Source organism: Phallusia mammillata, chromosome 4, assembly GCF_965637545.1.
Source record: "Phallusia mammillata chromosome 4, kaPhaMamm4.hap1.1, whole genome shotgun sequence".
In the NCBI taxonomy this organism is placed as follows: domain Eukaryota; kingdom Metazoa; phylum Chordata; class Ascidiacea; order Phlebobranchia; family Ascidiidae; genus Phallusia; species Phallusia mammillata.
This window is the reverse complement of record NC_137255.1, coordinates 7,168,610-7,192,546: the sequence shown is the minus strand read 5'-3', so window position 1 is coordinate 7,192,546 and position 23,937 is coordinate 7,168,610. Positions and strand designations below refer to the sequence as shown.

Below are 23,937 nucleotides of genomic sequence, written 5' to 3'. Positions count from 1 at the left end.
CACGAATTATACATTCTTTATTCAAGCCATTGATCCAATTCCGCGCAGCTTAACTTTGTACCTTTTGAATAAACTCAGAATGAAAAGCGCCACAACTGTATCTAAGTAATAATGCAATAAAATACCTCATACCCAGTGAAATAATTCTGGTTCAACATTTGGAAGTGCTTATGGATTTTTACTCAGTATCAAATGTGGACAAAAAATGTACACTAAAAACGAAAAACAGTGTAACAAAAACAAAAAAAAAACAGTGTACACTAAAAACAGTGTAACAAAAACAACAATACATTTGCATTAAAATAAGAACAAAAAGCAACACAAATTAACAACTAGAGTGGGACATATAACTTATATCAAACTAAATATCACACAACAATTGGAATAGATAGATTTGCTTATTATGTTGAACCTTTGGTCATATCTTGGGTAATGTGCTGTATGTGAAATACAGAAAGTAGATTGCATGCAATCTATAGCCGTGTAAAGGTTAAAGTTTCAAATAGTACACATATCCTTCCCTTGCATCTAACTTTTCCAGATTTTAAGGGTAAAATCTTCTTGCCTTGCCCTGTAATAAAACACAAATTTAATGAAATAATTAAACACCATACAATCTAGTTTTGAAACTTTGGGGTTAATTAAATGCAATTGTTTTTTTTTTACAATCTTAACTTGATAACCAAATTGTTAGTTGCTAAAAAGGCTTTTTATGTTACCATCAACTGATTACATGACAGTACTGCTATGTAATGGTATTCATATAAAAATAGTGGAGCTGCAAACTAAACTATCTGCACAATTTTGCACCAAAAATGTTGTTAACATTTGAAGATATCTGATCTAACTTTGAAAGTAGATCTTATATCAGTATCAATGGTGCAATATTAACTTAAACAAACACAGTTATTTATATTAAACAATGCAGGCTATTTTGTACTCATTGTACACATATCTACCTGGTCTACTCTTCAGTCCATAGCCTTTGTGTCATTTGCTTCTTTCAAACCCAAAAAGCATGCTTTAAATTGTTTTTAGTTGGGAAATCCAACACTGCAATTGTTGTCAAATGACACCCAAGTGGCAAACCATAAGATGAGTTTGTATGGTGTTTTGGAGGATTCACCCATAGCTTCAACTGCAATTGCACAATATAATAATAAGTTTCAACTCACTACTAACTAAACAAAACATACAGTATATATTTTCAAACAATTTTAGTGCTTTTACCAGTCATTAATATAAGTGCTGAAGGAAACCAAATGAAATCAGTCATTAAAACTAGCCATGCTACCTCAGTCTTTTAGGTAATAGTTTCTAAGGTGTGTAAAACACTTCTATACCAAATATCAAAGTCATGAATGCTATATTAATCTGCCTTAAGTTCTTTACAGCAACTGTTTACTCACACAATCATCTGTGGTTCACCAAAACTGACTCTCTGTCATTTGTCCTGTACAGGTTTCAACATTCAAATTTTCACCACCAGCCCAAACATTTCCAGATTTGTCCGGGTTGGATTTTTTCTGAAACAATTAGGACCTTTCTTTAATAAAAAATATACCACCTGTGTAGCTGCATTGATTATAATTAATGGAAGTTTTGCCTATGTGAGGTAAAACTTCGAACACCTTAATGTTTTTGTCCAAATCAAATACACACGAGAACCCTGCAGGGGCACAGATGCTTGTCACTTTCAAGGCTGACAAACTCCTAAAACTATGCTGCCTCAGTCAAAATCTACTGTCTGTGTGTGAACCCAGTTAATGTCCTGAGGTCAGACAAATATGTGATGGGCCTATGTCTCTCCTATATTAAAATGGTTTGCTATTTTTTTACAAAATACTTAAATAAGTTAAACTTACCACCAATTTTTAGGAAAAAACTCCATAAATTGAAGCCAGTGTTCTAAATTCCAACTTTCTACAGCAATGTAAGTTTCAGTTCAGCTGATTTAATTTGTCAACAAACAGCCACAACCGACGAAAACAACACATAGGGTAACCCCCTAAGCTGTTCGTAATATCCATAGCATACCATGTCGCTTAAAGCGCAGAATCCATAACACGGAATATAATACGACAGCATAAAGACCCGGGATTCTCCAGAATTCGACAGTTTTAAGCGCCTGAAAGTAGACGGATCGGGTGCTTGTTACGACTTACCTGATATTTTTTGACCCTTTGGCGTTTGAACTAATACCAACACATATACAATTTTTATGTGTACACGTACACAATCAGCTCAATACATGTATCGTCAAGTTTACTACAGTATAACAATACTTACACGAATTGATGCATCAAGCATTAGTTCCATGCATTCAACATAACCATCACGTGATGCATAGTAAAGAGGTGTACAACCTTCTGCATCCTTGATATTAACGAGAGCCCCTTTGTCCAATAACCACTTCAAAATGTTGATGTTTGGGGCACCTAGCCTCGGAAGCCAATGATCATATACCACAAGGTTCAAGGCAGTTTGACCTTTATTGTTCTGAATGTTGACATCTGTAAACAATAACACTTCAGTATCGAAGCGTTATATTTTTGTTTTCTTTTTTAATCATCGACACAGAAAGTGTGTTTTTCTTTTTTCTTGGTTCGAACTTACAACCCCATAAATTGCAACATCTTCTCACCGGCTCCTTGCTCTAAAAGAAATTCGCACATCTCAAGTTCTTTAAATCGAGCCGCCGACAGCAAGGGTGTATATCCATCATCATTTTGCTTGTTTAGAAGTTCTTTAACGAGCGAGACATCAAGTAGGCTGATAACTGATCGCATCATTTCTACGTCTCCACTCCATGCTATCTATGAAAAAAAGAGGTCAATCCAATAAAGCACCAACAGTGCAAAATATTCCACCGATAAAGGTTTATGTCATAGGGGGCAACACAGGACTTGTCATCTGCTATACAAGGGGTTCTTAACCAGGGGTACATGTACCCCTTGGTGGTACGAAACACCAAAGCAGGGGCTACGACATGCAGTGTGAAATTAAACGCTTTTTAGGCATATTTGTGAAGAATGCGTAACAAGTTACTTTGTTATATATCTAGAAGGGTTAGTTTTGTACTACTTACAATAATGTTTTCATTCATGCATTCAACACCCAAGTTAGAAATACACTGAGTTTAATTCCTATTGCTACAACTTTATTTACTTCCGTGGGCCATTGCAGACAAGGGTACGAGAAAATTTTATGAAAGCTCAAAGGGTACGAGCGCAAAAAAGGTTAAGAAACACTGTGCTATACTGTTGTAACGACAGACAAATGTGGATTTATCACAAAGGTGTTATACATATAGACTCCTCAATCTCAAAGCTTTTTCTATTAGTGATGCACCGAAGACCGAAGCCCAGAGTTAATAGTCGATTCGGGCTTCATTCGGTTCTGGTTTTACATCCTGTGACCGTATTATTTTAGGCGCAATTACCCAGCCAAACTGCTAGTCGCTGGTCTAACCTAATGCCAAACAGCCGTAAAACTTAATTAAGCCATTGTCGCTTATTGTCCATGTGGTATGTATTCCTTTTATAGTCTGTAAAGCAGTCATTTTGTTGGCTTCCATGTATGTCAATAATACTTTCGGACCTAAACTTGTTTATCAAAAACGATTCGGGTATGCACCGGACTACAAGGTTGTACTATCGGTTCGGCATGGGTTCCAGCAAGAATTTCGGGCCGGCTGAACTCTGCCAAACCCGTCTTTAATAAGGATCGGACCAAACCGAACATTTGGCCAGAAGGCCGAATCGCGCCAAACCCAAACCATATCCCCTTTAATGGATACCTAGCTTTTCGGGTCAGGTTCAAACTTCAGTCGTGAACAGCTTTGCATCATTTTGACCCATTGTTCGACCTAATTCGTTTTCTTTAATAAAAAGTGAGTTCACATCGAGTTTCCTATTTGTACGTTTGAGTGCGTTCCCAAATTGTCCTCTTCCAACTTTGTTTAAAACTACGTGAAAAGTTTTTTGAATGAAGTATCACCGTAAAACTCACTTCATTGAGGTCAGCAATATCAGCATCCGTAGCACTGGACGTTGCGTCAATAGATCTAAAACAGATATCAATAAGCAAAGCACATGTTAGAAAAATATACAAGTAAAAACAACGCACAAATTTCTAGAATTTAACTTTAGTCAAAACCAGGTGAAAGTAGGAAAAAAACACATGCTTTATTGCTAAGCTTCACAGGTTTACCCACCTACTGGGCGAAAGTGAAATTTCGTCAAGCGATATTTTTTCAGCTTTACCTTGAACCTAAAAATATATTCGTATTACAACAAACACGGTTACTTTCAAGTTCAATTTTACAAGTTAGAACACACAAGTTTCTGAAAGGTTCTGAGAGAAAATATGCCATAAGCACATTGTGATGAGGCCGTGTGTTTGGAAGTATGTTGTTAACACAGATGAGCACAAGCAAGTTCGTTAGTTACTTCAATCGAATTTTCGTTTACTGAAAATCCTAGTGTTCTATAATTTCTGGTTTGTTATATTGCCTCGTATGGTGCATTATAACTGTGCTTTTAACATCCAAATAGCTTGGGCTTAACAGAAAGAAACTCACATGGCTGCAACTATGTGGTTCTTCATTAGTTTCCATTTCAACAACCATACTTTCAACATCTTCTTGTTTTGCACTACAGTTATTCATGGTTTTCCAAACACTTACGTCTATGACGGCTAAACACAAATGAACACAATCAGAGGTCCGGGATTAAACACAAACATGTTTACAGTGTATGTCTTGTGTATCGTATCCCTCTTCAAAACATCAGCAACTGTAATGTTTTTCCTAATCGCACCTGCGTGCATGAATGACTCACCCAGGAAGCGTACTGATGAACACAATATACATCTTAGCAGTGCATCAAGCGACCGTATGTTTGTGTTGTATACTCTTACATGCAGTTTGCTCTGTTAGCAACGAAACTATTTAATACCTAGCACTGCAAAAACGACGATTGGGCACAAACGTGATGCATTATAGGGTAATATACAAACCCTAGATCGGCGGTAACCGCATTGTGATCGAACTTTACTGCTATCAAACTCTTTATAATTGCGAAAACACACAACTGTAAGAGGTGCACAACTTTATGTAAGAGGTGCACAACTTGATGGCGAACAAAAATTTGTGCAGCGGCATACCTACTGGCGATGAAATGATAGTCACTTTGCTGTTTTTAGAAATTGGTATTAAGTGACTTATTTGGTCAAATATGCTGCATGCCTTTACGATGAGTTGCCAAGTAGACGTAAGGTATCTTTGCAAGTCTTTTATTTTAGCCCGTATAAGTGAAATAACACTTTGGTTTGTGGCCGACCATAGCCATAACGTTGTGCTCAGAATGTGGAAGAGATTTCTGTATTTCCTGGTACACAAGTAAGTGTAATGTCATAGCAGACTACAAGAATCAGCCTGTGTAACTGGGTGGTGACCGACGGATCTGTCTACACTTATCAGAAAACTGACGATGCCCAAATAGGCGAAATTAATATTTCTGTTTTTCAAAAATAAAACATTACACTGACGCTGATCGTCTGCTGCTCTTTTTGAGTACATTTTGTATATATCCTGGTACACAAGTGACCGATTAAAACTTTCCCCTGAAGGCAAACAACGTCCTGCATACTTAGCGTGGTTATATCTGTTTTGTGGTGTCAGTAACCAAACCCAAACAGCAAAAATACAACCAAATTGCTATGAATAATGATAAATGTTATACAAACATTGCAGCCCCGCTCAAATAATCCTAGATATATGTTTTTTTTAAGTACACCAGAGACGCAAATTATAAAACACACACCTACAAGTTATGTTACTAACTTAACAGTGTATTCGTACACTGTAACTTCAAATTTCTAATTGCTCGTGTATATTTGCATGTCTTCTACGCTATTGAAAGCAGAGACGAAGACCAAACTATATGCTGGGTTACAGATGTGTGCATCATTTACGCCTAACACATTTTGAGCAAATCGAAAGGTCGAATCGCATTGATTGGGTGTCATGCCAGCCTGTGGGCCATTAATGGTCAAAACTGGTTTGGTAAACTTATTGGTCACATGTGTCTCAATGTCGGTGTTTGCCTTGAATACCTGGGTTTTTAACAATCACATTTCGAGAGATCTAAAGCAGTGGTTCTCAAACTTTTATATTGTCGGGGCCAAATGGTAATATTTTAAGTGTGTAGGGAGCCGCAAAAAAACGAAAGCTTGAGAAAATCACTAAAGATTACTACCTTGAAAGCTAAAATAGCAATGTTTGGTGATTTTCTGAAGTTTGATGCGAGCCGCAAAATAAGTAGTTGGGAGCCGCATGCGGCCCCGAAAACCGAGTTTGAGAACCACTGATCTAAAGTCTATACTTCATGGCCCTAATTTTAAATACCCGATTTGTCTTCAAATCAAATATGACAAAGCAGTAGTTTCTATCATCAGCATTGTATCAATTGTACGTATATGTAACATTCTGCAATTTACTTCATTTTTCATGCACTTTTGTACATTCTCTCTTTACTACAACATTTAATTCTAGCTTCGTTTCCTTCCCCACATACATTGATTTTTCGTTTCTCATTATCTTCCTACAGATTTTTTCCAGTGTGCTTTTCTTGTTATCATTTTTATTGTTTGTTTGTTTGTTTTGTCGATCATAAAAAGAGAAAAATACTGCCGCAGGATTTTACTTGTTCAGATCTGCCAACTGGGACGAGAACAGTCACCCCCTTCCACTTCCGCACCGAACAACATTTGAGATCTCCGTCATCGATATTACAAAAGCTATGACCGCAGAGGAGATGAGCGACAGCCACTTTTGGACCAACGTTCATCGCTATTAATGAATATCCTCGGGACACCCCGGCCTGTTGGCGGGATTACAGGAAACGTTCTGAGGAACCGCGCTGGTGTTTCCGTTTAGGCGGGTTTCATTTGGCAAGCAGAAACTGCGGTTTCAAACACCGTTCTATGCAATCGGCTGTGACCCGCCAGGTTCTTGAGCCGGTTGCGATCCTGCGAAAGCACACAACCAGAACACTTCAAGCATCATTCAAATAACGGGACACTTGACTCGATAACCAATGTTTTTTTCGGTGTCCTTGCTGCTTTTATTAAACTGTTCATCAATTACAATTGGATAAAGTGACAATGCAAATTAAATTTTGACCTGGCTTGACTATTTCGTTTGATGTTGACATATCGTGCGTAGCTGATATTGTAAAATAGTCCTGTTTATCTAGAGGCATTCCTAGCTTGGTCATCTGAATGATTGTGATGAAGTAATATTGCTGTGTCATAGTAAAGTTGTACATTTGTGCCATTGTCGAACTGCATTATAATGTCATAAAATTTTGTAACATTCAAAGTCACACACTGTTTATAATTTTGTGTTTACGACGCTTTGCATTGCGTATTAATAAAGCTTTATGATAGTTTTCTAATTACAAAAACAACTTTTGCGATTAAAGGGTCGGATACGATTACACAGGGAAAACATCCTTATACTATTCGACAGATACTGAACAGCGTAAAGTAAACCGATGTACATAAACTTACGAGTTGTTTAAACATCCGAACAAAAAAAAAAAAAACAGACTTGTACACATATTATAGGTCAACCGTTTTTAAATCGAAACTAAGAGATTTGTTTTGCCTCAGTTTTAAAAACTAACCACTTTCGTAACAATATTGGGGAAATATACAGTAAATAATAAATCAAATTGAACTAATATTACAGTTCAAGTCAAAGCATGGAGTAATCAAATCACGTCACGACTTGCTGACGTCATTGTTGTCATTTTTGTTGCCACCGATATCAAAATGTGATATGATTGTTGACATCATACTTTCCGTTGACCTTGACCGGTTGTCAAGGGATACCTTTAAGGACTCGACTTTTTCATCCAGAAATCCCACTTTCTCTTTAAGGGAGAGAACCTGCTCTTCAAGCTTGTCGCGCTCGTTCTGGAAAATTTAAACAAGACGAAAAACTGAACAAAAATAATGAGGAGTCACCAAAACTCGTCAATACATTAAAAATGAGTTCCAATATATAATAAAGTATTTGTATTTAGCTTCACTTTTCAAAAAGGGGTTTGTAACCTTTTCAGGGTTAAGAGCTTCTTTGATGGTTAAGTGATTCAAATTTTTCTCCGAATGCCACCAATGTATAAAAGCCGGCTTTTTGCGGTAATAATTGGGAAAATATTGTCGATTCTGCTGTAAAACCCGGCGTCGAATAAACAAGGGCAATGAGTACTGGACATCCAGAGTTAGTTTTACCTGCAAAACACATTGTCAAGGCAAATCACAGTTATGAATACATGATACATTCGGGTAGATACACATACTGATGTAAAAATTAGAAGAAGAATCATCCTTATCATTTTTCTTACGTTACGCAGCAGTTCCGATGAAGTATTAATAGCCTGTGGAAAGTGCAACCTTATGTTAATACATCACTTACCTGCATTGCCAAACCTTCAAGTTCTGCATTTTCTTGTACACCTTGGATGTCGTCGACTGCAAGACCGACCTGTAAAGACAAAAAGTTTATTGTATCGGTCCCAGGAATTAACAAATTGCACGCAAAGATCGTTTCCTCCAAATTGAATAATCAAAAGCACTGACTGAAAGAGGTGAATTGTTGCGTATATGGCCGCCGGCAGAAAATGTTGCAAGGGGAAAGTTCTGAAAACATGGATAGCTTCAAATGTAACGTGAACCGGTGTTCACTTAGTTTCGTTATTACCCGTTAAGTTCGCACTTTTATTCCACGCTTATTTAGTATCTAATTGTTGCACCTGTTTTTCATAGTAACCTTATTTATCTATTAATACATGTGTTTGTATGTTTCATAACGTTAGTTCGTTTTCTTGAATAATTTGCTTGGATATATTTATTTTCACGTTTTTCTTTCACTTCTTGTAGCTCCGCTTTGGTTTTCTCGTGTTATATTTTCACACATTTTCACGAACCACTTCTCTCTTGGCCCCGGCAAAGTGTGCGGGATTTTTGGTGCCATTGCGCTGCCGTTGTGTTGTAATGTATTGTATTGTATCCTGACGTCACGTGATTTAACAGCAGATGTTTGTTTATTAATAATATATTTTGTTTGACCAGTAGTGAAGTCACCAGTAGTGTAACTTGGTTTTAGCGATAAGCCGTTAGTGCAGGGACTTGGACCGTTTTACGAGTTAGGCACGTAGCCTCGATTATCAAAATACAATCGGGATAGTTGGGAAGGTTTCGCGTTAAAGATCTCGCTCCCAAAAAACTTTCTCTAAAATTCGGGGTTACCAAAATAATTCCGTAACGCCAATACTTATATTGATGGAACACCACATCAAGTTACTGCGTACACAAATTGTATCTAGTACAACTGCGTTGTATTAAATCTGAAACAATATTTAATGTAAAAACGTCGCCCTATTCAATAAAAAGATACAACTTGTTTTTTTGACTGGCTCGAACCCAGGGCACTCCTGGGGATAATTTCCGATCAAAGTTTTTTTTTATGTCAAACTTTGCCGAATGGTCTGTCGAGCCTGACCCATATACGGACATAAGAAAAGATACAATTTGTATGTTCGATAAGCAACTAAACGGCAAGTGCCCTTACGCGTCTGTTCCTATAATAGTGTATTTATTAGTAACTGTACAGGAGTTTTATGCCAAAGCATTTACCAGTAAGTTCATCAGAATGATGCTCATAATAATGACGAAGATCACAAAAAGGATGTAAGACACAGGTCGGTAGTTTACCTGTGGAATGCAAAATTAAAGTTGTAAATGATGAAAGAAATAACCATAAGTCTGAAACATGGGCGACCTTTGCTAACTTACTCTGGAAACACTTATTGTGTGACTGTCTGCTCCAGTCTCAATCGCCTCAGCTTCCGCCACAAAAATATCTTCAAATCCAAGGTCCCCGGTCATCATGAGTGAAGTCTTGATCAACGCGTTCCACCATTCCCGAAACGCATACTATGTCACAAACACAAAAAAGCACACAATAAGGATGCAATAAACCCTGAACAGAGATTTATGTACACAAGATAAGGATTTGAAGAGTATCTTAACATTATTACGAAAGAAATTGAATAGAATGTTGATATTTCACTACTCCGGCATTTCGAAAAACAAACAATTGTCATCATGAGTAAAATAGCGCATTTACATATTGGGGAATAGGCCGGTCAATTCCATGTTTTCGGAATGTTGTGCAATAAAATATCTACGTTTCATTCTACAACATGTTTTTTAGTCATTGTAATTTTGTTTTTAATTAAACTGAACTGAAACAATGTGCAAAAATGGCATGCAACTCACTTGGTTTTGCAGCAAACAATGAAAACTAAACGCAAAGCCCAGTATGAAGAGAAGGAAGACGACAAAAAATTTCGTAAATGTTTGAAGAACTTCGGTAAACATTAGAACATAAATACCAAATGTTGGCAAGTTTCGTATAAACATGATCAAAACCATCCACGATAGTAAAATGCTGACTGCTCCAACCTGCCACTGCCAATTCTGTAAGCAACAAAGGACTCAAAAAACGTCTAGTTTGCAGATATAAGTTACCCACCTCTCTGACACCTAAGTAGTTTGGCCCAGCTGAACTTGTGTCTGAATAAACAGTGAGAATCGCAAGAACGTAAAGCGAAACTTCGAGAAGGTTTGTGAAGTGTTGAAAATAAGTAATCCCTTGTGAGTAAACCTGGTATAACTGGAAAAGTTTTTTGTTTATAGATATATAATCAATGGGTTATTATAGGTTCAAGATTCTAAACAAGTGAATAGGGCACATTCACACTATAAATCCTAATTGAAGAAAACCTCTGCTCCGTTTTTTAGCGCAAAATATGATTTCTGTTTAACACGATTGTGAATTTGAACAGTGGATAGTTGATTTTATTGTTGTGACATGTATATGTAAGGTTGTCCATAGATTATTTTTTCACCTCTTTTAATAAACTAATTGCTGCGAGGACAATGACAAAATATTTGGCAACAATTCCAAATGAGTTGTAGTCATAACAACGTCCAAATGTCGGTTGCGCTTCAGTGATTATTGCCACGCATGATGATGTCACGTTGCCCGAATCTGTGTGGAAATTAGCTGTTGTTAGTAATTTGGATCTGGTTTATTGTCAGAGTGCAAAAAAACTATAGTTAGTTAAAGTTCCCAACAGCCTAGCAACTGCTCCAAGATATTACTAGTTCAACTTTGTGTGTATCGAGACATGAACTTACCAATAGAATATGGGGGAGGCATCGTCAACATGTACATGTTAAAAAATACCATGAACATCAAGTAGAGCGACAAATTGATACAATACACAAGCCTCACAAACTTTTTCCACTTGTAATTTAACATACTAAGAACCAGTGGGTGGCGCAAGAGATTCTTTCGCTTTGCTTCAACCTGTGTAGAGAAATTACCATGTGTGTCTTACATAACTATAATAAAGAAAATCTTTAGGCCATAAATAGTGCATCAAATTATACTTACCATAATATTTAATGGATGGTTTCTCTTGAGAAAGTTTAAATCATCAGAGTATGGAACTGCAGCTTTGTCTTTTACATTTTCCTGTTAAAACATTATTTTTGGGGATGTGCTTCCTATACTTGTTACTACTAAATTCACTTTTGTACACACTGAGTATTAAAAAGATACAAAATTAATGCACCACAGAAGAAGTTAGTTAACCAGAATAGTTAAGGGTCAACTAGTGAAAATTAAAATAGTAAAAAAATATGGGTTTAAATAAAATGTTGCTGTGAATTTGGTTGGTAAAAATAAAACGAGAACCTTGTCAGCTTTATTGTTCCCGGGCCAACTCGTACTGAAAAATTCATCATCCAAAAATTCGTAATCAAACCTAAGCTGTAGATCAAGACATTAAGGGACAAACCAGAAAGGAATAAACACAAGCAGTAACTTTCGGTGACATACAATTAAAATTTACCTGATGTAATCTATCGTCAACAGGAATATCGTTAATTTTAATGCTTTTTGCAAAAACTCCTTCAGCAATTACCGGCATCTTTCTGATCAACCTTCTCATTGGAGTGTCATTAAATTCACCATCAACTGTCACCAAATACTTGAAATAATTGCAGAGAAAGGAGCACATTAATAAGAACACAGCTGTTACAAAATATGAATTAAGTGTTCCGACATGTACAATGGTACAGTTTGCATACCTGGGAAGTTAGTAAAAACGATTGAGAAAATTTAATAGTTTCATAAACTAACATAATGAAAAATTATACATTTTTCTTTTCTTCTGTCTGTTAATTCATGTAATAAATCGTTGACCTACAATTAATTTCATCTTTGCTGCTACTGTTTCTTAAAGCTTTTTGCCTTTCTTTCTCTATTATCAGACAAGCACACGATTCATTCCTAAACTCAATCGCAATATCCAACGCATTCCATCTGTTGCCCATCGAACAAAGAGTTACATCAGCTTTCCATCTGTTAAAAACAAACATGGACTTGCGCAATACAATGACTGTTTGCTTTAAAGTCATTGAGCAGAACAAAAAGTTTTGGTTAAACTCGTTTATACAGTCAATTTCTTCTTGTGTCACCGGTTTGTGGCTAAAAAAGTTATTTTAGTCATTTGATGTGTGAACCACCTATATCTGATGTGTGAACCACCACCTTTCCTCCTAGGACATGTCAAATTTACCGTCTGTTGGGAAGCCATCAGTTCATTAATGTTTGTTAACAATTTTTCCCACATGAAATACCAATGATCCTGTACCATATATTTTAAAAACTTATTTTAAGACTTGAATTTGTACTACACTCACTGTAGAAGAACTTGAACTATCTCAGGGTGACCAGACTCACAAGCTAAATGCAGTGGAGTTGCGCCATATAGTTCTTTCGCATCGACATTAGCTCCCGAATCTAACATAACCTGCAGAACATGGTCAATGCAAATAATACATCACACATATGTGTCCCAAGGTTCTTGTGTCTGAAAATTTGTTATCAGTATCGGACAAATCTTTGAAAAAGTTTTTGTGAGTGTTTTGGTAAGGTTTACAGTTGTAAACTTTTCCTCAGAAACAGCAACACTTGTCTCTACTTTCATTTGATACAAACCACATATTTCTAAACATATTTGTCCGATAATGCATTTACTATTCGTAAGTGTGTTTTTAAACCACCAAAAGATGCAAAAAAGCAATTATAACAAAATGTAACATACAAGTATAACAAAAAATTGAACAATATTTTCATTGCAGCCGTTTATGCGTTTGCTTACTACGGTGCTATGCCAATTGGAACCAGTTACTCACTTCCAAAAATTTTTTTACAAAACTGATGTCTTTGTTCTCTCGGAATGTCCAACCAATTAGATAGTGGAGAGCAGATCTGTTTTTTTCATCACGAACGTTAATATCTGTTACAAACAAACAAATTCTAACTACATTATGTACAACAGAAATGTTACAAATCACGACATACAAATTGCAAATCCTTAATATTAAAAAAATATTCCTGGGATTCATTTCCAATTATGTTATCATTAATGCATTTTTTAATATTAATCCTAGTCGTGTGGCCGTTTTAGATACTGAAGATGCTTGCGCATGAGCGAAAAACATTTGTTCTTTATACCAAAGCTAACTGATTTTAGTCTTGAAACAAACGTTTTTAAAATTGCAAATCCAAATTGCGGTATAATCTATCCAAATATTACCCCAAGTAGAATGAGATTTACAACGCAACTGAAAACGGATTAAGATTAATTTAAATTAACATTAAATTTTTTTATCAGACAAGTATTAATATTTGAGTAAATAATCTGAAAAACAAATCGGTTTTTAATCTACTTGCTTCCAGATTACTTATCATCAATATTTTTGCACCGATTAAGTCGGGATTAAAATTGAAACCTATGAAATGGCGACAAGTTCTCACCTTCTACTTTCTCTACAATTAGTTTGAAAATCTCAATATCTTTGTGTGCTGCCGCGTAGTACAGGAAGGTTAGGCCACTCTTGTCATGCTTGCGGAATTGTTCGTTAACAAGCAACATATCAAACTTGTCGAAAGTTGTTTCTGCAGCACCGGCGGGCTGATAAAGTATTATAATGCGTTCGATCAGCGGAATATGCAAAGAAAATGTATATTTACAATCTATATCCTGTAAAAAAGTGTTGCGGGCTAAAGGGACTTACACTATACCAGTCAGCACTCAACTTTAAACACAAAATTAACCACAGGTCTTGAATACTCGTTAATGAACATTTGCAAAGAATTCGCTTTGTTGAACATAGAAATATCGCTATGTTCAAAAATATTGCCATAAATATTAAACCAGTAACAATTTACATCAACAAAAATTACGAAACAAGCACTTGCGCATGCTTTGAAGATCATTGAAAGGCTTTTTTTGCGGTCAAACCCTTACTACGACCAACCTGGTATTTCTAGGCCTTGGTATTTGAACTAAAACCAATATTTCTACAGTTTCGTACACATACAAATTCAGTTCAAAAAATCTATCGTCAAGTGTGCTACAATATAACAATACTTACACGAATTGATGCATCAAGCAATAGTTCCATGCATTGAACATAACCATCACGTGATGCATAGTAAAGTGGTGTACAACCTACTGCATCTTTGATATTAACAAGAGCACCGTTGTCCAACAACCATTTCAAAGTTTTGATGTCTGGTACATCTACCCTCGGAAATAATCCATCATTCACCACAAGGTTAAGGGCCGTTTGGCCTTCCTCATTCTGAATGTTGACATCTGTAAACGATAATTTTACAATAATAAAGTGTTTTATTTTGTTTTTCATTCTTACTCCCCGTCACAGAAACTGTTTTTTTGTCTTGATTTGAACTTAAACCCCCCATAAAATGCAATATCTTCTCACCCGCTCCTTGATCTACGAGAAATTTGCACATCTCAAGTTCTTCATATCGACCCGCCGACAGCAAGGGTGTATCCCCATCATCATTTTGCTTGTTCATAAGTTCTTCAACGAGCGAGACATCAAGTCGGCTAATTGCTGATCGCATCAATTCTACGTTTCCACTCCATGCTATCTGTACAAAGAATAAGTCAATCCAATAATGCAGCAAAAGTGCAAAATAATCCACCAATATAAAGGTTTATGCCATAAGGGGCAAACCAGCTGGTTCTAGGACTTGTCATTTGTTATACTGTTGTAACGACAGACAAATGTGGAATCACAAAGATATTATACATATAAAATTCCTCCATCTCAAAGCTATTTCTAATTGTGATGCACCGAATTCCAGAGTTATAAGTCGATTCGGGCTAATTCGGGCCTTATTTTACATCATATGACCGTATTATTTTAAACGTAATTACCCTGACAAAAAGCTTGACGCTGGTCTTGCCTAATGTCAAACAGCCGTAAAACTTGGTTAAGCGATTGTCGGTTATTGTCCATGTTGTATGTCTTCTTTTTATATTCTGTACAGCAGTCATTTTGAAGGCTTTCGTGTATGCCAATCATACTTTCGCGCCTAAACGGGTTTACCAAAACGATTCGGGTATGGGTCAGACTTCAGGGTTGTACTATCGGTTTGGGTTGGGTTCCAGCTAGAATTTCTGGCCTGCTGAATTCTGCCAAATTCGCCTTCAAAGGGATCGGACCAAAAACAAACATTCGGTCAGAGAGCAGAATCGGGCCAAACATAAAACCCCCTTTAATGGATATAGCTTTTCGGGTCGGGTTCTAACTTTACTCGTGCATAGCTTAACATCATTTGTCGGACAATTTAACCAATTGTTCGGCCTAATTCGTTTTCTTAATTAAAAAGTGAGTTCCGATTTGTACGTTTGCGTGCGTGCCCAAATTTTATTCTTACAACTCTGTTTTAAACAACGTGAAAGTTCTTTGAAAAGTGCACAATGTAAAACTTACTTCATTAAGGTCAGCAATATCGTCATCCTTAACACTGGATGTTGTGTCAATAGATCTAAAAGAGATATGAATAAGCAAACCACATGTGAGAAAAAAATACATGTAAAAACGACGCACGAATTTCTAGAATTTAACTTTAGTCAACACCAGGTGGAAATAGGAAAACAACACATCTATATGTTTACCATATCTAAGTTTGTTTTGCTTTATTGCTAAGCTTCACAGATTTACTCACCTACCGGGCGAAGGTGAAATCTCGTCAAGCGATATCTCTTCAGCTTTACCTTGAGCCTAAAAATATATTTGTATTACGACAAACACAGTTACTTTCAAGCAGGGAGTCGAACCGGAACTGAACCCGAACCCGCGAACCGGTTTGAACGGTTAATTTCTTTAAATCCGAACCGAACCCGAACCGCCTATTACGATTTCCTAAAAACCCGAAACGGAGTTGAACCCCATATTTTGTTTGGCGTTGGACCCGAACCGGAACCGAACCAGTAAAAAATGCAGTCTGTTTTATATTTGGTGATTTTTTCTTCAAAACAGCGTACTAAAGAATACACAAAATAACACTTACAGGGCGTGTCAAAAATAACAGTGCACGGACAAAAATTGGATTTTGCTAAGGCCAAGCAGATGATGGGTAGGATTAAATTGAAACGAATAAAAATTTAAACCGGTTTAAAAACCGCAAACCGGTTCGGACCGAATAATTTGCCCGAACTGGAACAAAATCCGAAGCCAAAAACTTACATTTTTAAAAACCTAAACCGAACCCGAACCCTTAAAAACAAAAACAAGTGAACCCGAACCGAACCTGTACCCATATGCCATCGGTTCGACTCCCTGCTTTCAAGTTCATTTTCACAAGTTAGAACACACAAGTTTCTGAAGGATTCTGAGAGAAAATATGCCATAAGGATTACTACAATGTGATGACTCTGATGAGGCATTGTAGTTGGAAGTATTTTGTTAACACAGATGAGCACGAGCAAATTCGTTAGTTACTTCAATCGAATTTTCGTTTGCGGAAATACCCTCGTGTTGTATAATTTCTGTCATATCATATGCCTCATATGGTACATTATAACTATTCATTTAACATCCAAATGGCTTGGGCTTAACAGAAAGTAACTCACATGGCTGAAACTATGTGGCTCTTCATTAGTTTCCATTTGAACAACCATACTTTCAACATCTTCTTGTCTTGTCTTGCCGTTATTCATGGTTTTCCAAACACTTAGTTCTACGGCGGCTAAACACAAATGAACACAATCAGAGGGCTGGGATTAAACACAAACATGTTTACAGTGTATGTCGTGTGCTTCGTATCCCTAATCAAAACAACAACAACGGTAATGCTTTTCCTAATCGCACCTGCGCCTGCGTGCATGAATGACTCACCGAGGAAGCGTACTGATAAACATAATGCTCGTACATCTTAGCAGAGCATCACGCGACCGTCTGTTCATGTTTTTTGTGTGCGGTTTGCTCTTTAGCAACGATACTATTTAATACCTAGCACTGCGTAAACGACAATTGGGTACAAACGCAATGCATTATAGGGCAATACACAAACCATAAATGGGCGGAAATCACACTCTCTTAACGTTACTGCTAACAAACTCTTTATAATTGCAAAAACACACAACTGTAAGCAGTGCTGGATTAAGCGTCTGCTGGCCTGTAGGCACATTCTATATGTGGCCCGAAAATCAGGATTACCAACTAAAAAAATAGAATTATCAGTGTTGCCAAATCATTGTCACAAATAACGTTGGTTTAAAGTGCAGTGGCCTGGATTTTTGCCTGGCCTTTAGGCACGTGCCTACTTTGCCTAATGGATAATTCGGCACTGACTGTAAGAGGTGCACAACTTGCAGTCATATGGTGATGGCGAACACTAATTGGTGCAGCAGAATACCTTAGAAACTGGTATAAAGTGACTTATTTGGTCAAACAAGCTTAATTAACATTACTTGCTAAGTAGACGTAGGGTATCTTTGCAAGTCTTGTATTTTAGGCCGTATAATTAAATAAGACTTTGGTTTGTGGCCGACCATAGCCAAAACGTTGTGCTCATAATGTGGGAGATGTTGCTGTATTTCCTGGTGCACACGTGACTGATTTAAACTTTCCCATGAAGGCAAACAGCGTCCTGCACACGTGGCGTGGTATGTCTGTTTTGTGGTGTTAGTAACCAAACTCAACAACAAAATACCACCAGATTGCAATGAATTATGTTTAAAAACCATTCTTGTTAAAGTGTAGCGTTGGTTTGCAATCTTAACCTGTGCTGTAAACACAACCTAATCCAAACATTGCAGCCCCGTTCAAATAAACACCAACATTATCCTGAATATATGTGGATTTTTTTCAGTGCACCAGAGACCCAAATTATAAACAAGTTGTGTTACTAACTTAACAGTGTATTAATACACTGTAACTTTAAATTTCTAATTGCTCGTGTATGTTTGCATGTCTTTTAGGCTATATAAACCAGAAACGAAGACCAAACTATATGAACTGCTGGATAACAGAGGTATGCATCATTTAAGTCCAACACATATTTAGCAAGTCAAAAGAATTCGATTGGGTGTTATGCCAGCCTGTGAGCCAAATACAAATCTTGCTGGCCAAAACCGATTCGGAAAACCTATTTGTCACGTGTGTCTCAATGTTTGCCTTGAACACCTGGACTTTTAACAATCACATTTGCAGAGATCTAAAATCTAGACTTCATGGCCCTAATTTCAAATACGTGATTTGTCTTTGAATTAAGTGATAAATCAGAAGTTTCTATCACCAGCATTATATTAATTGTATGAGCAGATAACATTGTACAATTTACTTTATTTTTTATGCACTTTTTGTACATTCATTTTACGGGTTCGTTTTAATATTGACGTATCGTGCGTAGCTGATATTGTACAACAGTCCTGTTAGAGGCATTCCTAGCTTGGTCATCGGGATGATCGTGATGAAGTAATATACTTGTGTCATAGTGAAGTTGTACAGTTGTGCCATTGTCGAATTAGATTATAATGTAATAAAGTTTGTAAGATTCATAGTCACACACTGCTCACAATTTTGTTTTCACGATAATTTGCATCGTATATTAATAAAGCTTTATGATAATTTTTAAATTACAAAATCATCTTTTCTGATAAAAGTTACGGATACGATTATAGGGAAAACATCGTTATACTTTTTGACAGATACTGAACATTTAGCTTAAAGTAAACCAATATACATACGAGTTATCTAAACATCCGAATAAAAAACTGAAAAAGACTTGTACACAAATGATAGGCAAACCATTTTCAAATCAAAACGGATTTGTTTTGCCTTAGTTACACAAAAACTAACCACTTGCGTAACAATATTTGGAAAATATACAGTAAATCATAAATCAAATTGAACTAATATTATAATTCAAATTAGGCATGGAGTAAACAAACACGTCACGAGTTGCTGACGTCATTGTTGTCATTTTTGTTCCCACCGACATCCAAATGTGACATGATCGCTGAAATCATACTTTCCGTTGACCTTGAACGGTTGTCAAGTGATACCATTAAGGACTCGACTTTTTCATCCAGAGATCCCACTTTCTCTTTAAGGGAGACAACCTGATCTTCAATCTTGTCGCGCTCGTTCTGGAAAATGCAAACAATACGAAAAACTGAACAAAATAAATACATTAAAAATGAGTCCAAACATACAATAAAGCATTTTTATTTCGTTTCACTTTTCAAAAAAGTGGTTTGTAACCTTTTCAGGGTTAAGAGCTTCTTTGATGGTTAAGTGATTCAAATTTTTCTCCGAATGCCACCAATGTATAAAAGTCGGCTTTTTGCGGTAATAATTGGGAAAATATTGTCGATTCTGCTGTAAAACCCGGCGTCGAATAAACAGAGGCAATGAGTACTGGACATCCAGAGTTAGTTTTGCCTGCAAAACACATTGTCAAGGCACACAACAGTTATGAATACATGTCGCATTCGGGTAGATGCACATACTGATGTAACAATTAGAAGAAGAATTATCCGTGTCATCCTTTTACCTTACCTTTGCAACGATACAGTTTGCAGAAGTATTACTAGCTTGTGGAAAGTGTAACCTTATGTCAACACATCACTTACCTGCATTGCCAAACCTTCAAGTTCTGCATTTTCTTGTACACCTTGAATGTCATCGACTGCAAGACCGACCTGTAATGACAAAAGCTCAATGTATCGGTCCCAGAAATTGAGTAATCGCACGTAACGATCGTTCCCCTAGGAATTAAATAATCAAAAGCAACTTGAAGAGGTGAGTTCTATATTATTGCGTATATAGGCCGCGGGCAGAAAATGTGGCAAGGGGGAAATTTTGAAACATACATAGCTTCAAATGTAACGTGAACCGGTGTTTAATTAGTTTCGTTATTGACCTTTAAGTTCGCACTTTTATTCTCACGCTTATTTGATATCTAATTGTTGCAACTGTTTTTCCAGTAACCTTATTTTCTATTAATATATGTGTATTTATGTTTCATAATGTTAGTTTGTTTTCTTGAATAATTTGCTTGGATATATTTATTTTCACGTTTTTCTTTCACTTCTTGTAGCTCCGCTTTGGTTTTCTCGTGTTATATTTTCACACATTTTCACGAACCACTTCTCTCTTGGCCCCGGCAAAGTGTGGGGGGTTTTTGGTGCCATTGTGCTGCCGTTGTGTTGTAATGTATTGTATTGTATCCTGACGTCACGTGATTTAACAGCATATGTTTATTTATTAATAATATATTTTATTTGACCAGTAGTGAAGTCACCAGTAGTGTAACTTGGTTTTAGCGATAAGCCGTTAGTGCAGGGACTTGGACCGTTTTACGAGTTAGGCAGGTAGCCTCAATTATCAAAATACAATCGGGACAGTTGAGAAGGTTTCGCGTTAAAGATCTTGCTCCCAAATAACTTTCTCTAAAATTCGGGGTTACCAAAATAATTCCGTAACGCCAATACTTATATTGATGGAATACCACATCAAGTTACTGCGTACACAAATTGTATCTAGTACAACTGCGTTGTATTAAATCTGAAACAATATTTAATGTAAAAACGTCGCCCTATTCAATAAAAAGATACAACTTGTTTTTTTTGACTGGCTCGAACCCAGGGCACTCCCGGGGATAATTTCCGATCAAATTTTTTTGTTTATGTCAAACTTTGCCGAATGGTCTGACCCATATACGGACATAAGAAAAGATACAATTTGTATGTTCGATAAGCAACTAAACGGCAAGTGCCCTTACGCGTCTGTTCCTATAATAGTGTATTTGTTAGTAACTGTACAGGAGTTTTATGCCAAAGCATTTACCAGTAAGTTCATCAGAATGATGCTCATAATAATGACGAAGATCACAAAAAGGATGTAAGACACAGGTCGGTAGTTTACCTGTGGAATGCAAAATTAAAGTTGTAAATGATGAAAGAAATAACCATAAGTCTGAAACATGGGCGACCTTTGTTAACTTACTCTGGAAACACTTATTGTGTGACTGTCTGCTCCAGTCTCAATCGCCTCAGCTTCCGCCACAAAAATATCTTCAAATCCAAGGTCCCCGGTCATCATGAGTGAAGTCTTGATCAACGCGTTCCACCATTCCCGAAACGCATACTATGTCACAAACACAAAAAAGCACACAATAAGGATGCAATAAACCCTGAACAGAGATTTATGTACACAAGATAAGGATTTGAAGAGTATCTTAACATTATTACGAAAGAAATTGAATAGAATGTTGATATTTCACTACTCCGGCATTTCGAAAAACAAACAATTGTCATCATGAGTAAAATAGCGCATTTACATATTGGGGAATAGGCCGGTCAATTCCATGTTTTCGGAATGTTGTGCAATAAAATATCTACGTTTCATTCTACAACATGTTTTTTAGTCATTGTAATTTTGTTTTTAATTAAACTGAACTGAAACAATGTGCAAAAATGGCATGCAACTCACTTGGTTTTGCAGCAAACAATGAAAACTAAACGCAAAGCCCAGTATGAAGAGAAGGAAGACGACAAAAAATTTCGTAAATGTTTGAAGAACTTCGGTAAACATTAGAACATAAATACCAAATGTTGGCAAGTTTCGTATAAACATGATCAAAACCATCCACGATAGTAAAATGCTGACTGCTCCAACCTGCCACTGCCAATCCTGTAAGCAACAAAGGACTCAAAAAACGTCTAGTTTGCAGATATAAGTTACCCACCTCTCTGACACCTAAGTAGTTTGGCCCAGCTGAACTTGTGTCTGAATAAACAGTGAGAATCGCAAGAACGTAAAGCGAAACTTCGAGAAGGTTTGTGAAGTGTTGAAAATAAATAATCCTTTGTGAGTAAACCTGGTATAACTGGAAAAGTTTTTTGTTTATAGATATATAATCAATGGGTTATTATAGGTTCAAGATTCTAAACAAGTGAATAGGGCACATTCACACTATAAATCCTAATTGAAGAAAACCTCTGGTCCGTTTTTTAGCGCAAAATATGATTTCTGTTTAACACGATTGTGAATTTGAACAGTGGATAGTTGATTTTATTGTTGTGACATGTATATGTAAGGTTGTCCATAGATTATTTTTTCACCTCTTTTAATAAACTAATTGCTGCGAGGACAATGACAAAATATTTGGCAACAATTCCAAATGAGTTGTAGTCATAACAACGTCCAAATGTCGGTTGCGCTTCAGTGATTATTGCCACGCATGATGATGTCACGTTGCCCGAATCTGTGTGGAAATTAGCTGTTGTTAGTAATTTGGATCTGGTTTATTGTCAGAGTGCAAAAAAACTATAGTTAGTTAAAGTTCCCGACAGCCCAGCAACTGCTCCAAGATATTACTAGTTCAACTTTGTGTGTATCGAGACATGAACTTACCAATAGAATATGGGGGAGGCATCGTCAACATGTACATGTTAAAAAATACCATGAACATCAAGTAGAGCGACAAATTGATACACTACACAAGCCTCACAAACTTTTTCCACTTGTAATTTAACATACTAAGAACCAGTGGGTGGCGCAAGAGATTCTTTCGCTTTGCTTCAACCTGTGTAGAGAAATTACCATGTGTGTCTTACATAACTATAATAAAGAAAATCTTTAGGCCATAAATAGTGCATCAAATTATACTTACCATAATATTTAATGGATGGTTTCTCTTGAGAAAGTTTAAATCATCAGAGTATGGAACTGCAGCTTTGTCTTTTACATTTTCCTGTTAAAACATTATTTTTGGGGATGTGCTTCCTATACTTGTTACTACTAAATTTACTTTTGTACACACTGAGTATTAAAAAGATACAAAATTAATGCACCACAGAAGAAGTTAGTTAACCAGAATAGTTGAGGGTCAACTAGTGAAAATTAAAATAGTAAATATAAAAAAAAAAAATATGGGTTTAAATAAAATGTTGCTGTGAATTTGGTTGGTAAAAATAAAACGAGAACCTTGTCAGCTTTATTGTTCCCGGGCCAACTCGTACTGAAAAATTCATCATCCAAATATTCGTAATCAAACCTAAGCTGTAGATCAAGACATTTAAGGGACAAACCAGAAAGGAATAAACACAAGCAGTAACTTTAGGTGACATACAATTAAAATTTACCTGATGTAATCTATCGTCAACAGGAATATCGTTAATTTTAATGCTTTTTGCAAAAACTCCTTCAGCAATTACCGGCATCTTTCTGATCAACCTTCTCATTGGAGTGTCATTAAATTCACCATCAACTGTCAACAAATACTTGAAATAATTGCAGAGAAAGGAGCACATTAATAAGAACACAGCTGTTACAAAATATGAATTAAGTGTTCCGACATGTACAATGGTACAGTTTGCATACCTGGGAAGTTAGTAAAAACGATTGAGAAAATTTAATAGTTTCATAAACTAACATAATGAAAAATTATACATTTTTCTT

At 36.4% G+C, this 23,937-nt stretch overlaps 1 protein-coding gene, 1 long non-coding RNA gene and 1 pseudogene across 4 annotated transcripts; all 3 read right to left on the bottom strand.

Annotated features, from left to right (window-relative positions):
• On the bottom strand, window positions 1-2,506 carry LOC145224619 (uncharacterized). 2 transcript variants are annotated; one of them, XR_013859708.1, is made up of 4 exons: window positions 1,866-2,506; window positions 1,410-1,526; window positions 960-1,138; window positions 1-571 (listed from the first exon to the last, which is right to left on the bottom strand). It is a non-coding gene; the product is annotated as an uncharacterized LOC145224619 (long non-coding RNA). The 2 variants fall into 2 exon arrangements; XR_013859707.1 differs by lacking the exons at window positions 960-1,138; window positions 1,410-1,526.
• A 5,271-nt stretch (window positions 2,507-7,777) lies between these two features.
• Window positions 7,778-17,186, bottom strand: LOC145222679 (transient receptor potential cation channel subfamily A member 1 homolog). Its single transcript, XM_080088857.1, has 21 exons — window positions 17,100-17,186; window positions 16,193-16,248; window positions 15,958-16,012; window positions 14,938-15,109; window positions 14,587-14,810; window positions 13,967-14,123; window positions 13,342-13,445; window positions 12,847-12,956; window positions 12,351-12,505; window positions 11,994-12,175; window positions 11,831-11,911; window positions 11,534-11,614; window positions 11,275-11,446; window positions 10,983-11,125; window positions 10,607-10,747; window positions 10,351-10,551; window positions 9,865-10,005; window positions 9,706-9,783; window positions 8,486-8,554; window positions 8,122-8,301; window positions 7,778-7,983 (listed from the first exon to the last, which is right to left on the bottom strand). Exons 1-21 carry the CDS (start codon window positions 17,184-17,186, stop codon window positions 7,789-7,791), a joined length of 2,784 nt encoding a protein of 927 aa, XP_079944983.1. The 3' UTR covers window positions 7,778-7,788.
• A 1,908-nt stretch (window positions 17,187-19,094) lies between these two features.
• LOC145224074 (transient receptor potential cation channel subfamily A member 1 homolog) lies at window positions 19,095-23,797 on the bottom strand (annotated as a pseudogene). The gene is made up of 12 exons (XR_013859555.1): window positions 23,622-23,797; window positions 23,458-23,538; window positions 23,150-23,230; window positions 22,891-23,062; window positions 22,599-22,741; window positions 22,223-22,363; window positions 21,967-22,167; window positions 21,481-21,621; window positions 21,322-21,399; window positions 20,106-20,174; window positions 19,735-19,914; window positions 19,095-19,619 (listed from the first exon to the last, which is right to left on the bottom strand). The product of XR_013859555.1 is annotated as a transient receptor potential cation channel subfamily A member 1 homolog (transcript).
• Between the last annotated feature and the right edge of the window lie 140 nt (window positions 23,798-23,937).